The following is a 15,721-nucleotide window of genomic DNA, read 5'->3' on the forward strand; positions in this document are numbered from 1 at the left end:
GGGGGGGGGGGGGGAAAGTTAGGTTGGAACTAAATTTAAAAGCCATGAAGTACAGCAAAGAATAATGATGGGGTTTGGTTTCATCTGGTCAAGATCTCTGAACTCTGCATGATATTTGTGGCCTTTAGCTCCAAATTCAAGGAAAAATTTTGGAGTTTTCCCGATCACGTTGCACGCGGGTTACTGACCGACATCCCACCCTGGCGGTGCGTGATCTGGCTGGCTGGCTGCGCGAGCGTGCTGAGGAAGGAGCGGTTGCAATGAGGTTGTGGTGTTTTGCATCCTGGGGCAGGAGGAGGGAAACAGAGGTACATCTGCCTCTCTGCGTGGCCCCGCCACAGAGACTCCGACCGAATTTTGTACGTAGCTACGAGCTGAAGAATTGTTAATCCTGAAGACTCTGGGAGTTAGGGCCCAGGAAAGCATCCCTTCTCCATTCCAGCAGCGCCTTCGGGAAGCCCTTCGTGCTCAGCTTGGTGGAAATTGCTGTGGAAAATTAGTATCCTTCATTCCCTCTTTCCTCTGTCTGGCTCAGTTTTAGATCTGTGCGTCTGATGAAGAATGACACCATGAACTTCCAGAAATTCCCCTATACCAATGAAGATGAAGCCTGGAAAACCTACCTAGAGAACCCCTTGACCGCGGCCACCAAAGCTATGATGAGGGTGAATGGAGATGATGACAGCGTGGCTGCCCTCAGCCTCCTCTATGACTACTACATGGTACGTTCCCGCTGGGGCTGGGTGTCTCGGGGGTGTCTGTCCCAGAGGAGAAGCGTGAAGGTAAAATGTGGGCCCAGGCAGTTTAGGGGGGTACCCAGGTACTGAGCTCTCCGTGTTGTTTATGCAGTGATCCTCATAACACCCCTGGGCGTAGAGTGCCACTCTTATCCCCAGTGCACAGAGGGTAAACTGAGGCACAAAATGCCATCCTACTGTAGAGACAACCCAGAACAGGGTGGAAAACTGAACCTGGGTGTCTTAAGTCTCAGGCTGGTGGGTTTTTTATACCCGACAGTTTTCATACAAGAAACAGCAGTGCTCTGAGAGACACGGAGCTGGAGGAGCTGTGTGCCTTGCAAATCCCAGCATCTTTATTTTTCCAGTGCTGCTCTAGGATGGAGCTTCAAGAAATGTGGATGTGATTTAGCCCTTAATGAAACCAATAGGACTGATGTTCCCATTCGCTGGGCTGCTTTTGAAAGTCCTTCCCAGAACAAGATGATGTGGCTTGCCTAAGGTCACCTTGGGAATCCACAGCAGGAGCCCAGGTCTCCCGTGTCCTCACAGTGTGTTTATTATTCACCCAGTGTTTTATCCATGAGACTTCACTTGCTACACAGACAAGGCTAATTTTCCCTCTGCTTTCCATTAATAAAATCTAACAATAAACAAACTCTTTGTTCTGCCTCGTTCTAGGTCCCAAAGGAGAAGAGGATTCTTCCATCTGGTATGATGGGACGCAATGAACTAGGAAAGAGGTTAGCTTAATTTTTTTTGCTCTCTATAGCTGTCTAATTCTCCTGCAGCTGCTTGCATGCATGATGGGTCTCTTAGCTTGCATAAAATAGACATCAAAGCACAGTGTTATTACCAACAACAGTGGAGGTTATTAACCCTGAGACATATATTAAAATTCTTTAGGCCAGATCCCAAGCAGGTATAAATTGGTCTACACCCATTTACACAACTGAGGATCTGTCTAGCTGTGTTCAGAGGAGTTACGCTGATTTGTAGCAGCTGAAGAATTTGTATTTCCTACTTTGTGACAACTGGAATGGGGAAAGGGATTAAGCGTTGGCAGCAAGAAGGGAATGACCAAGTCCTCTTCCATTGCCTAGGCTGATAAGGGTTTCTGTTCCACTTGCTTCCAGTCTCCCAGGATTCTCTTCCAGTGACTCCCATTTGTCTTTGAGGTTTTCAGATAATTAACTATTAAATTAATGGCTCGTTTGCCACTATGAGTTCAGTTCCCCTTCCTGGATGCTGTGTGCTTTGGCAACCTTTTCAGGTTGTCTGTTTCTAACTACTTGACAGAATAACCCTCTTGAACGATACTTGATTCCTTCTTCATAAGTAACCTGAGTTAAGCTGTTCTCTCCGAAAGGCCACTGCAGTCTGGACAGTGGTATGTTTTTTGGGTTTTTTTATTAACTATAGAAATTTCAGCATATACCTGAAGGTGAAGCTCTCGAAGCAGAATGGGTGGGAGCTACCCGCTCAGCTTTACTTCCCTTGGGGGTAGCTCATGCTGCCAAGAGGTGTGCGGGTTGCTAACGTGGGGGTTGGTTTGTTTTCTGCGCATGGTAACACATTTTCCCAGCTCAGCTGGGGCTGCAGAGTCAGCAGGGTCACAGAGTCGCTGCTGTGGAAGGGACCAGTTCGTTCTTGGGGTGCTGCACAAAGGGATAGTTTCCGTGTGCGAGGGCAGTGTGGTTTTGTGCGGGTCTTTATCACTTGATAGCTCCGATACTTAAGTATTTTCCGCTCTGCAGCCTGGGCCATACTCCTCCCTTCCCACACTGCAGCCCTGTCAGTTTTTCACTGATCTCGTGTTCTTTGGGGGTTTTGCTTCTTAAGCTCCTGGAATTTGTGAATTTGTACAAGAATCAGCTTTCCTTTAAAAAAAACAAAAAGGCAAAAAAAAAGAGCCAGTTTTAAAAGATCAACTTTCAGTGTCAATGTGTCCTAAAAAGACCAAGATTGAAAGACCACGTAGCAGTTATCTTTCCTATTGTTCCTGCTGCTCGGAGTGTTTAATAGCCAAAATAAAGAAATAATGGATGTAGGCCCTGGGTCTGCAGCCCCAAACCATGTCTAAACAATATTCACTGGTTCTGTGTGGTGATCCCTTATCTGCTGAGCACCTCTGGCTCTTGCTGGTTGCACTGTGAGGTGTGTGCATGGGTGGAGATCACCCATGGGCCTGTCAGGTCTCCCGTATCAAGCAGGAGATGTACACAGCTGACTCAAGGTCACCTGGCAGCTAGACTCTGCAGTTTGCTCCCCAGTAGCACATCAAGGCACTTGCTTCTTGCTGTGACAACTTACTGGGGTTGTCCACGCTCTGCCCTGGTTTGAGACTGGACCCTTTCTCCACCAGGCACTGCCACGGAATGGAGTACGACCCAGAGATCGCATCCTTTGATGGCTCAGCCCATCTCATGAAGCTCTTGTCTGAAAACGTTTCCATGACCCAAGAATATTGTGAGCCACAGAAGAAGAACGGCTTAAGTCTTGAAGGCGTCCCTACTCCTCACAAGCCAGCCATGCTTCCACCAGGCACTAGCAAGCTGGACGCCACCCCAGACAACTTCATGGTCCCTCCAGGGGATGTATACGACAACAGCTCGTTGAACTCCCTCTTCGAGACCATCCCCGTAGCCCCACCACAGCAGAGGTGGCAGCCAGACAGCACTTTCAAAGAGGATCCCCAGGAGGTCAGAGCTGTTAGTGGGTTGTGTGCTGGCAGTGCAGCCAGGGGGGTACTGCGTGAGGCTGTCTCTAGTTTGGGGTTTGCTCATGCTGGAGTCAGTGGGAGCTTTGCTTTTGCATTAGAAGCTTGATGCCATTCCCGTTGAATTGTTGGGATTTTGCATTGAGTTTGGAAGCGGGATAAAGCTTTGAAATGAGGGTGTCCATCTTTTATCTGTGACTTCTGTTATAATGTCTGGGATAAGGTGGATGGACAAAGCAATGAAAGATTCTACTTCTGACTGTTTTGTTTCCACTTGTCTACAGTCGCTACTCTTCAGTGATATCCTCAAACCCCAGCCAGAGCCGCCTTGCCCCGAGAGTTACGCTGCAGACGGTGTCAAGAGGTAACTGCCAATCCAAGGTCTCTGGGTTTCCAGTGCCCTTGGCTGTGTCCCTTTCCTGGAGAAAGACTGCATCCCTTTCCTCGCCCCCGCGCCGGTCTTGGCAATGACCATTGCAAACTTACAGATCTCATGTTTTTGCGGAGACAGGTTGTGTCTTAGGAGCAAGTTGCTGTTCCGTGAGTTTTTAGACACAAAGTGGTGATGAATTTTAGCGTTCGTAGCATGGAGCAGGGATTAGGGTTTGAAGTGTTTTACTGAGAAGGAGTCAAACCCAATCTTAAATTCAAGTTCCTTGGCGCATTTGTGCCAGTTGGTGTTTTTAGCTAGAGCGCCGTGGGGTACGGACAGTACTCTGTTGGCCAGAGTGGTGTCAGTCCAGTGCCACCTGCTTCCACTGCTGTGCACTTCCATACCTCATCAGCACCTTGACCTGCACGGGCAGAAATGTGGCCTTGAGGCCTTCCACGGGAGGGTTTTGCTGTGCGCTACAGCCCCTTCCCAGGGAGCGCTGCTTGGTTCCGCGATACACATAGATCCAGGTGGCTGCACCATCTTTCCACAAGCTACTTGGAATGGTATAAATGACAGAGAAAATGAGGGTGATGGTTGATGAGGGTGATAAGCAGCCGCCTCCTCATCTAAGGTTTAGGTTCTCACTTTGGGTTTAACACTGTTAGTCAACCTTGATTTTTTTGAAGGTGTCACTGCCTCTCATTCCTAAAACAGGAGAGAGGTTTCTTCCTCCTTTCCACTCATCTCCCAGGCAGAGCTTTCCTGCTCTAGATACCGCACCAAACCTCTGAGTAGGTAACATTATTCCACCTCCCACTTTTTATTTGCCTCCTGAGTCACCTGACTCCATGACTCAGCTGTCAGACGTGGGGATTTTCACACAGACAGCAGCTCGTGTTCATGAGCGAGAGGCTCTCTGTTTGCTGTTTACTTGTGCACTGAAGTTCTCTGGCTCTAGATAAGAGGAGCTGCCAAGCCTATCTTCAGAGATGGCATCACAGGGGAGGTGGAGCAGGAAAAAGAGATGGGTTGGTGACTAAACAGGAGTACGATGATCTTCAACTCCAGGGCACTTGAAGGGTCTGTGTGAAGGCTTGTGTACAGGCGGTGGCTTGCACAGATTCCTCACAGAAGAAAACAGCTTGAGCTATGGCCTCGTGGTTTGAATGCTCATAGGTGCTGGGGAATGCCCAAGAACGGGGCTTCTTGAAAATCAGGCTCTTCTTTTAAATTTATCAACAGTGACACCTTCCTCTGTGTAACGCTAGAAATCTTTTCTGTAAAGACTAAAGTTAGTGCCCAGCAGACTGAGAGTTGAACAAGCCGGGCTTCTAAGTCCATTTTTAAGCACCTGGAGGAACAAGCAGGTGTCAGTGTCCTCCAGGTCCTCCTGTTTCTACAGAACCCATTAGGACACAGTCTTCCTGGGTCAGTCATTTATGGGTGTGAATTTGGAGACAGGAATCTGAGTTTAGGATGTTGTAAAAGTCTCATCGCAGGTACCTATTTTTGTTTGGTTTGGTTTAGGCTTTTGATTGTGCAATGGTTCTGGTAGCCATCCGCAGAAAAATACCAGTTACAATAAGGTACAGGGTTGTTTTTTTTTTTAATCCAAAACCAAAGGGTGAAATGACGCTGTCGGAGAACTGCTGCTCCTCGGGGTGTTGGGGAGGATCAGTATGTGCTGGAGGTGCTCGATGGTGTAGGGGCGTGTGAGACGGGGAACAGGGCAGAGACTCCTGTGTGTACAGTGTCTGTAACCTGTAGAGGTAGGGACTTGTACGTCTCTTGTTTTGCTTTTGGAGTAAAACGGCAGCGTGTACTTATTCACCGCTCTCTCTTTGTTCCATACAAGTGACTTTGAATACACTCTGGGGTCACCCAAAGCCATTCACATCAAGTCTGGGGACTCTCCCATGGCCTACCTCAACAAAGGACAGTTCTACCCCATCACGCTGCGGACAGCTGGAGACAGCAAATGTTTACACTTGTCCTCAAATAAAGTGAAGGTAAGAGACAAGCTGACAATTTTGCTGACACACGCTGTAATCAGACATCCAGCAATTGTACTGGCCTGGGAACAGAGCTGAACATGAAGAGTAATGGCTTTGTGGCTCATGTTGGCTTAAAGCGATGAATGGGATGGATTCACTCATAGCAAGCTAATCCTCTGATGCACAGCAACAGCCTGCATGTTACCTGGCAGTTGAAACCTTTCGCAGTAAGGTCGGGGATGCACGAAAGGCCTCCCTAGCCAACGGCTGGCTGGAGGCCCTGGTGGGAAGACTTCTGAGCTAGAGAGGGGTTCCCCATCTTGCTCCACCCCTGAGACTAAACTGAGCTTGAATTCCCAGCAAAGAAACCTGGTCCTCCAATCCTGGGTGGTATTTAAGGGCTAGCCTTTGGACATCTCAAGACTTACAGGATTCCTGAAACCAAGAACATCTAGAAAAAGACCATTTAGGCTCTCCCAGCCTAATACTCGCTGCAGCACTGCTAATGTCCCTCCAGTGCAGGATCCTTGTACGCCTTGGTGCCAACGGAAATGCACGGGCAGGGCAATTAGGGGGCATACAGGGCATCTCAGTTTTGCTTCTGGCTCTGCCACTGCCTCCTGCCTGCCCGTGTTCGAGTCCCTTCCCTCACCTGCCTCAGTTTCCCCAGCTATAAAACACTAACAGTGACACTAAGCTGCCTTTGGCCAGTGCCTGGACGCACTGGATGGGAAGGGCAGCAAGCCTTACCCTGCTGTGTGTACTGATATGGGATATGGTCGCTGTGTTACAGAGTGTTGTGATGATTGTTTTTGACAATGAAAAGATCCCGACGGAGCAGCTCAAGTTCTGGAAGCACTGGCATTCCCGCCAGCCCACGGCCAAGCAGAGGGTCATTGATGTTGGTATGAGCGGGGCTGACTGATTGCAATGGCTGGGTGGGGCTGGTCATTTCTAGCACCGTTTTACTGCATTTCCAATAGACAGTAAGAGAGTTGAAGCTCCAGAATCTGGCCTGGGGGAAAGCAGGGAGGAGCAGGCTGATCTGCTGACTTCAGATCCTTTCTGGCTGAGGAGCTCTTGCAGGTTTAAGATGGTGTTTCCCAAGTGTAGGGACCAAGATACATCAAAGAGCCGCCTCAGTCTGAGAGACAGAAGCTGCTCAACAATTCTCTCTCTTACAGATGTGACCCATGGCCTCCTGGATTCTAGGAATCTGAGCTAGAAAAGGCTTTGCTACTGCTTGTCCTCTCCACTGCCACCACACAGGCTCTACAGTGTGTTATGCTTGGCTGGAGGTTTTGTCTGTCTAGCTGAGCTCAGAGTGAGGCACACAGCTTGAATTTGGAAGCAATCTACCTTGACTTTGCATAACATCACTACTCAAATAGCAATCACCTGCCAATAGTTTTGAGTCATTTCTGGCCTATCCCTCACATACACACATGAAGGTTGATCCGGTGGTATCGAGGACGGCCTCCGTTTTATTACAAGGCTTCTTTTAGCCTTGGAGTCAGAGCCAGCCTCTGGGGGAGTGGAGAGCCTAGGGAACGTAACCAGTTTTGCTTCTCCATTATAAACTGCTTCTCCGATTGCATTTCAGCTGACTGTAAAGAAAACTTCAACACGGTGCAGAACATCGAGGAGTTAGCCTACAACGCTCTGTCCTTCGTGTGGAACGTCCACGAAGAAGCAAAGGTACAAGCTGCTTGTGGAAGGGATAGGGGAAGCCTTGGTCCACAGCAAAACCGTACCCTCCTTTCCGACAGCCCAGGCGTGCTCCCCCCACTTCTCAGATTTAAGACAGAGTTTTAAATCCAAACAATGCCATTCCAGCGGCCCCAGGTAGTGTTTGTCTGCCAGGACAGTGGGGAAGGACATCATGTTTCTCTGTGTGTTTAAGCGTTGCCATTAGCTAATAAACACTCTGGGTACACCTGAGACTGGCTCAGAGATGTTTTTTTAGTGCTGATGGATAACTCTGAAGAAAGCCTTTTGCAGCAGGGCAGCCTAGCTCAGGGCTCTACTCACATGTAGGTGAAGCCTACTTAAATAAACCGCAGCTTAGGGAACAAAGACCCTCCTTTCAGGGCAGCATTTTGATGCAGAAATGACTGACCACCCTTCTGTGGCTTGTGTGATGTGGAAGGGAGCCAGGCAGGTCACAAGATCCCTTTTGACCTTAAAAATCCATCAAGCTTATATTAACATCTTTCCAGCTCTGATGTCTCTTCTGCCTCTCTTCAGAGTGTCTCATTAACACTTTGTTTCTAGTGTGGATTGGAAGGAAGGTATAAAAAAAGATGAAGTAACTAAGAAAAAAAAGAAAAGCATAAATACCCCATCTCTCCGAAGCTGGTAGCTTGGGAAAACTCTGGTTTGCTTTGGGATCTCAATAAGCCCTTCTTTTAGCCCAAAGGCGACCTTGGTCTTTTACAACCCAAGAGGTTAACAAATGTCTTCAAGGCAAAGTTGTCAGAAATGGAAATATGTCAGGTATGTGGCAAGCCCTTGGGGGCACCTCAGCAAAACTGGATTTAACTCTTAGCAGAAACTCTGTACATGCGCTGGCCTGGGGCAGGTAAAGGTGAGACTTCAGAGAGCTGCTGAGGGCTGGGAGCCGAGACAGGAGGGGTCAGGTATTTGGGTCGTCTGTAGCACCTGTTACTGCTCTGCTTGCAATTAAACTTCACACCACAGCGAAGTGGTTTTTCTTTTCTATATATAGGTACTGACTAGATCTGACATTAGGTTTCAGGGCTGAAATCTTCAGCCAAAGGCCTGCTGTGGGAGCTTCTCCAGCTGTAATTCTGCCTCCAGACTCTAGGAAAAAAATTTAAGGTCACAAAAATGAGCTGGTAATTTGGAGAGACAATGTGGATTATGCCTGTGCTCAGCTTTTTTTTTACAGAAGTTTCCACTGGAGTTAACTCCATCCTAGTGATAAAGGAGACCAGTGTGTGATGAATATTTATTTAACTGGCAGCAATGGTTTGTAATTCCTGAAGCTGTAGTCTAGCCCTCCTCCCTCCCTCCAGGGCCCTGCTGTCTGAGGGTCCCTCGTTCAAATGAAAGGTCAGAAATATCATCAAGAACAACCCCAGGCAGACTTTGCATCTGGTCTGAGACTTGCCTGAGCTGATGAGTGGGTAGCCTGGGTGTTCCTGAGGAGATGGAGAGCTGCAGTAGGTGTGGGGGAGACCGTGGCTCGGGAGGACAGTGGTTGTGCTCAGGTGGGAAACCAACAGCTCACGTGCTTGGCTGACGCGGAAGGGTTGGAAGGGTGTCTCAGTAGCTGCTTCTGATCTTACCCACGGCTCTCGTTGCTGTTTGAGAATAATGTTTTCAGCACCAACAAGCTGTATCGATCTCTGCTCCCATTTGCAGGTGTTTATTGGAGTGAATTGCCTGAGCACTGACTTCTCCTCCCAGAAAGGAGTGAAGGGTGTCCCCCTCAACCTCCAGATAGACACTTACGACTACGGCAACGGAACCAGCCAGCTGGTGCACCGCGCCGTCTGCCAGATCAAGATATTTTGTGATAAGGTAGAACACTGCTTTTCCATCAGGTTGTCCAGGAGGAGTTTTAAGCTGGTGGCCAGTGACTCCACGAGAAAGATCAGAAAGGTGGTGAGAATCTAGAAGAGCCTGGAGGTCAGGGCTGAGGAATGGAGATGGTTAACCCCCTCCGCTCAGTGAGACAGGACAGCGGGGATGTGTCTGCACTGCTGAGGCCTTTGTTGAGCAGAGTCGTTAGGAAGTTTTCCCCATATCAGACCTACATGGGATTCTGCCTCATAACAAACTCTATTTTTGACAAGTTTGTAAATAGCAGAAGAGATGAGAATCTCCTTAGAGGTTCTCCCCCAGCCTCAGATATCTTCCCACGGAAAAATTTCTCACAGCTATTTTTGTCAGCATTTTTTATTTTTAAAAGCAAATTTTGGTTTCATTTTAATTTATAAGTATCAGAAAGTTCTGGATGGCTTGTAGAAGGTCTGAGATGAGCATTTTTGAACAAAGGCTGCGTTTACCTTAATGTGCTTACCTCCCAGAGGTGGCCAGTGGACCCTCAGTGTCAGAACCGTCACATGTCCTAATTCTTGCCTTATCTTCCCCACAGGGAGCAGAGAGGAAAATGAGGGATGATGAAAGGAAACAGTTCAGGAGGAAAGGAAAATGCCTGGACTCCAATAACAATGGTCAGTGCTGGTGTTTGTTACCTGATCCGGAGCGTGTTGAAATCCATGTAGGCTTGTCCGTTAACTTCCACAAGATCTGGCCCTGGGTATTTCCAAGCCTGATGAGATCAGCACCATTCAGAAATACCTTGTCAGTCAGGTCCTTGGCTCCTACCAAGACTCTCAAAGCCTTTTATTAATACTAACCAGTTTCTGAATTGTCCTGGGGTCTTGGCAGGGAGCCTTCCCCAAGGGAGGCAGCACTGGGCAAGCCCTGAAGACCTGGCTCTGCAGGGTCCCGTCTGATTTTTAATATTTCTGTTGGGAGACGTTGGGCAGGTGCTTTCCCCTGTCTGCATGTTGTTGCCTCTTAAACTGCCGTCTGAGCTTGAGATGAACTGGACTTTCCATCTGTAGGTCTGAAAGGCTGTTTGCTCTCTGGCTTCAGAGGGAATGAAATCACGTTCCTGAGGCCAGAGACTGACCTCGAAACCCAGCCAGTCCTGTTTATCCCCAACGTCCATTTTTCAAACCTGCAGAGGTGTGGCACGGTAAGTCCCTTCAAAAAACAACCAACCTGTTGCCCTCATCTGTCACCACCATCATTTCCAAACTGATCAGTCCCCCAGACATGACTTGTGTTATGTAAAAAACCAAAACCAAACCACAATTCTTCTGTGGAAATGTGGTGAACTAGAAGACGTAGCTGTCAGGAGTGGCCTAGATAGTGATGCAGCAGTGATGGGCAAGATAACCTCTCCAGGTTCCTTCCAGCCAGATGCTCCTGTGGTTTACAGGTATCATCTGCAGCTTCCACAGAGGACTGGAGTGGGAGGAAAAATATCAGCAGAAAGTAAACTATAGAAAAATGCAACCAAATCAGTCCCTGCATGTGTGGGATAGCTCTCACTTGTCCTCTGCCCTTCTCTGTCCCCTTGAGCCTGAGGAAACCTAGACCCAGCCTTCTTTAGAGCTCATCAATATTTCCTCAAGAAACAACTGTCTTGGTTTGTCAGAAAGGGGGAAAAAGCCACCTGTGATGCTACTGTAACATCCTATTGCTGCTGCCGTACGGATACATCGGCATCCAAAACAGGGTCTAGAAGAATCTGGTTTAGAACCAAAGGACTCCCTGAGAGACTTGGGCCTTGATCCCAAGCAAGTTGTGAGACAGGACCTGTGTTTCAGTCGAGCTAGATTATGTGTTCAGGTCTCTTCTAGGCAGAGAAGGAGAATCTAGGTAAGTTCTTTATATCAGGTTTCACTTAGTCGAAGAAGCACATACAGATGATTGGGTTTGTGTAGGAGAAATGCAGCAGTGGGAGGAGGGAAACCATGTTTAAAATGTGCCCATGTTGCCTTCCCCTCCCCAGCTCCATTGGCCCACAGTGTTACTGTGCAAACTAACAGATGTTTCCTTTCCGTTTCAAGGTGCTCCCTCCTGCTGTTCCCAACTCTGCAAACAGGTGAGGATGCAGCAGTTTGTACTCCCCATCCAGCAGCTGCTCGGTTTCTTTGCGTACGTCATGGCCGTTAGGTATCCATAGGCAGTGTACATCTACAGGTGCAAAATAACACAGCAGCGTCTCCTTGGTGCCCTTGAGTGTCAAAATATGCGTCACCCTTTGGCCTGGAAGGGACTCAAGGGGTGCAGAAACACAGAGAGGTTTCCTTCCCTGCCAGTGAGCCAAGAGTCTGCTCCGTGACTGTCCTGCTGTTCTTATTGCGACAGTGTTTGAAAGAGGGGAGGAAAAAAAAAAACCTCAGACCTATCGCTGAAGGGTTCGAGTGGCCAGAGGCAGATACTGCTGTAAAAGAAACCGGAATGAAGTAGAAATCACACTCGTAATGTGCAGAGTGAGGAGAACCAGTGTTTACCCTAGGCTTGACCTAGTGATATCGATAGTCTAGTGATATCCATAGAGAAGCAATGGCGTGAAGGTGCAAAAGGCTTTTGTTTCTGGTGTGATACCAAAACCACTGCCCGCGCTCCCGGAGCTCCCTGTACGCCTTAGGCAGGACCTTGCAGCTCTGGTGCCGTAATTACAGAACCAATATTTAATTGCTGGATGTTTGTTGGAGTAATCGTTCAATCCAAAGTTCAGTGGCTGGAATTGTTTTGTTGGCTGCTGCTCTTCCATCCTCTTGAGAGTATTGTTTTCCTTTGGCTTAGGCTGCCCTTAAAACGGAGCGGTGCTTCGTTCACAGACGAGTTTGACCCGATACCTCCAAAGCAAACCAAGGAAGAAGATCCTCAGAGAGGTAACCCCTGGGATGGGAACTCTTCCTGAACGTAGTGTCTCGTTTGATTCAAGTAACCCCGGATCTTGAATCACGCGAGGCCGCGTCCCTCTGAGAACGTGCTGTGGTGGAGAGCCCTGACGCAGTGCTCTGCTCTCTCCCTTCCAGTCCTGTTGTACGTGCGGAGGGAGTCAGAGGAAGTGTTTGATGCTCTCATGCTGAAGACACCGGATCTCCAGGGCCTCAGGACAGCTGTAAGTGTTGTCAAAAAACTGCAGCACACGAACAAACTGCGGATAAAAGGGGCAAGGGTCCTTGGTATGTAGGAAGCTGGATAGGAAACTGTTTAAATCTCACGTCTGCTTTCTCTTGAGAATGGAAATGGAAATTGTGAGTAGCAGGTGAATTCTACCCACAGCTCCCGGCGTGGGTTGTGTGTTTAGTGCTGCAGCGGGGAAGAACACACCTTATGGTGAGATGTTTTGTTCAGATCATGATATAAGTCTTCTCTTGTGACAACACACTCATCTATTCCATTGTAAAACTCCCTTTCCCGTCTCAAGGCTGCAGATGTTCAATCTGAAGCCAGTTCTGGCCTCATGCTGGAATTCCCTAGGTTATGTTTGAGGAGCACACAGACATATTTCTGTGATGATTATCAGCAGCATCTCTGATAACCCCCCTCTCTTTGGAGATTGCTGGGAAGGAAACAAACAATAAACCTCCCAGATTTGGGGTTGCTTTATGGCTGCATTTTAAGCTCTGTTGGTTTTACAAACTTTTAAAAATAGAGAGTTTGAAAAATGTCAGCACAGAGGATTCTTTGCCATCTTCTCCCTTCCCCCATCCTTCACCACAAAGAGTTACAAACCTCTAAAGAAAATGCTTGTGAAAAAGCTACAAAACTCCTGTCATCCTCAGACCGTAACCGTGCTTGCCTAGGAGAGGCTGGCAGGGAAGTTTTGCCGCTCGGGTAAAAACGAAGCAAAAGCTGCAGTTGGGTGCATCCACAGCAGATGCAGAGCAACGCTTTCTGTGGTTCCTCTCACCTTTGGATGCACCAGCAAAGGAAGAGCTCAGCGCTCTCTGTGCCCAGCAGGTTGATGCATCAAGGCCCAAACAGGCCAGGGAATGAGAGAAAAAAATGAAGGTTGTTCCCCAAGGTTCCTGGCCTGGCAGTAGCCGCCAGAAAGAGAACCAAGGCCAAGCTGCAGCCTGTCCATCTGCCCACGGCCGGACACAGACATGTTCAAATCGTCCTGTTCAGATCATTGCTTCAGCCCTTTTTTTCTCTCGAGTAAAAGGGAGGGGGGAATCCTTTGGGGCTGAATAGCCCTGGCTCAGTGTTATCTTTGACTTTTATTATAGGAATTTAATTTTACAAGTACAAAGAATTGCCATGTTTTCTCTCACAGATTTCAGAAAAATATGGGCTTCCTGAAGAAAGCATTTATAAAGTCTACAAAAAATGCAAAAGAGGGTAAGCTAATCTCTCATCTGCTTTCATGCAGTGCCTCTAAAACCCCATTCTCTTTGGTACCCTGCCATAGGCTGAAATAGAGTTTTAACAAGATAATAAAAAGCCAAGCCATGTGAGTCTGTGCTATTTGGAGCATATAAAAGTCGGATCTTTCTGGGCTTTAAAGATTTGGGATAATGCTTGTTTGTATTATATTTGTTTGGAGTGTAAAGTCTCCCAAGAAAAGGAAGTTGGATGAAGGAGGAATTGTTTGGGTACTTTAATGGGTGATCCTTTGCGTCTCAGTCTGAAAGCCTGAGGTTATGGAGAACTTATCTTACTGCCATCAGAGAGGTATAAATGTTTGCTTCTCCAAACCAAGTGCCTAAGTGTCCCTGGCCCAGAAGGAGACTGTACTGGCTACGTAAGAGCGTGGGCACCCCCAGTGGAGAAGAGGGGAGATCTGAGGGGGGGTGGCTGCTCCCAGCTTTGCCATCCCATCCCTAGAGCAGGGAGGTCGGTAGGAAACTTCACACTCATCTTGGGGGGTGATGGCTCGGACCCTTCTGGGCACTGGTGCCTCTTGTGCAGCCCCAGTACAGACATGCAGGTCCCAGTTGAGGTGCTTGTCAGGCTCTGCTGGGGTGAGGTTTGCAGTAAGCGGGAAATGGTTTCTCAAGGGATTTCATCTTGGTGTTTATAGTGACCATTCCACACTGATCTCCCCCGTGGCTGGGGGGGAACCCGCCGCTGAGTCTTCTGTGGGGGGCAGTGGGCTTGGTGTGGAGCCTTGTGCTGCTTTCAGAAATGTTTTCCGGACAAAGAACTCCCTCTGGGTTGTCCCCATCTCTGGCAGCGAGTTCTCCCTTCAGCTGACGGAAAGGGAACAACTCATAAACTCCCGAGCTTATTTTCATAAAGCTAAATCCAGAGCCCTTCTTGCAGAGCGAGCGAGATATAATCGGGCTTTGCAAGCAGCCAGTGACTGCCTGGGAGATGAACTCATTGTTGTTGCTGGCCCTGGTCCAGAGTTTGAGCATGGGGAGAGACAGGCAGAAAAGCCGGGCTGACGACAGGCCCCGCGTCGTGCAGCCCCGCTGTTCTCACCCGCACGGCCCCCCAGGAGGTGGGGGAACAGAGAGCCCTTGGGAGCTGAAGGTTAAGCCAAAGCTCTGCTGCTGCATTCGCTTTCTGGTGACAGGGAGATGAGAAAGTCCTAAAGCTCCTCGGATGGGATCTCCCAACTCGTGTAGCATCACCATAACCTGGTTGCCTTGGGCAGGGTTGGAGGAGCTTGGAGGGGGAGAGGTGGTGGTTTCTCCTCTGTGCTGTGAGGTGGTGTCACTGAACTGGGAAGCTGTTACAACACCCTCACCTCTAAATCCACAACCTTTCCCCATTTAGGAGGATTTTCAGACACGGTCCTAATTTTAAGATGAGGGCTGGGCCATAGTGAGGTATTTGAATTTGTCAGGAGGCTCTTCCACCCGTTCCTGAGCTCTGGGCCCTCAGTGCTGTCAGATGCTGCTCATCCACTAGCCCCAGAAATGGAAATTTTTTCCCCAAATAAAAAGAGCAACACTGACTGTATGGGACAACCCTCAAGAGACGGGTTGTCCCATACACCTTCAGTCCGAGAGTGCCTTGAGCCTGGTCTTGAAGAACAAGTGTGAAGGACAGGGGCGCTCAGTTTATTATTACAGCTCCAGGACGGAGCCAAAACTCAGGTGTGTCAGCTGCGGTGGTGGCTTGTGATGTGGCCATCCCAGGTCACCGGGCTGCCATCACACAGCGACTCCTCTCAGCTTGGGCTGGGGTTTTCTGAACCCGCTGACTGTGAGCATCTGTGTGGCAAGAGAGATCCAGGCACTAATGAGTTTGGAGGTGGACCAGGAAATGGCACTGCTGCAGGGGAGAGGCCACCTCTACTTTGTTTTGCTTTGGTTTTGTTTATTACTTGATCTGATAAGGAGCAAATGTTGTTTAATAATGATTGGGGGGGGGGGGAAACCAG

The 15,721-nt window shown here is 48.7% G+C and overlaps 1 protein-coding gene across 2 annotated transcripts in view; it reads left to right on the top strand.

Moving 5' to 3' along the window:
• The window catches only part of GRHL3 (grainyhead like transcription factor 3), a 37,373-nt gene that overhangs the window by 18,440 nt on the left and 3,212 nt on the right, over nucleotides 1-15,721 (top strand). For both annotated transcript variants that reach the window (XM_026863424.1, XM_026863426.1), the window contains 14 exons: nucleotides 536-722; nucleotides 1,419-1,480; nucleotides 3,103-3,439; nucleotides 3,741-3,820; nucleotides 5,688-5,841; nucleotides 6,620-6,731; nucleotides 7,430-7,524; nucleotides 9,214-9,372; nucleotides 9,950-10,028; nucleotides 10,425-10,558; nucleotides 11,439-11,473; nucleotides 12,181-12,269; nucleotides 12,417-12,502; nucleotides 13,664-13,728. In XM_026863424.1, the coding sequence (XP_026719225.1) occupies nucleotides 536-722; nucleotides 1,419-1,480; nucleotides 3,103-3,439; nucleotides 3,741-3,820; nucleotides 5,688-5,841; nucleotides 6,620-6,731; nucleotides 7,430-7,524; nucleotides 9,214-9,372; nucleotides 9,950-10,028; nucleotides 10,425-10,558; nucleotides 11,439-11,473; nucleotides 12,181-12,269; nucleotides 12,417-12,502; nucleotides 13,664-13,728 (1,674 nt within the window). The remainder of the gene's footprint in view (nucleotides 1-535; nucleotides 723-1,418; nucleotides 1,481-3,102; nucleotides 3,440-3,740; nucleotides 3,821-5,687; nucleotides 5,842-6,619; nucleotides 6,732-7,429; nucleotides 7,525-9,213; nucleotides 9,373-9,949; nucleotides 10,029-10,424; nucleotides 10,559-11,438; nucleotides 11,474-12,180; nucleotides 12,270-12,416; nucleotides 12,503-13,663; nucleotides 13,729-15,721) is intronic.

The sequence above is a fragment of the Athene cunicularia genome (assembly GCF_003259725.1).
Source record: "Athene cunicularia isolate RWA chromosome 23 unlocalized genomic scaffold, athCun1 chr23_part1, whole genome shotgun sequence".
Lineage (NCBI taxonomy): Eukaryota > Metazoa > Chordata > Aves > Strigiformes > Strigidae > Athene > Athene cunicularia.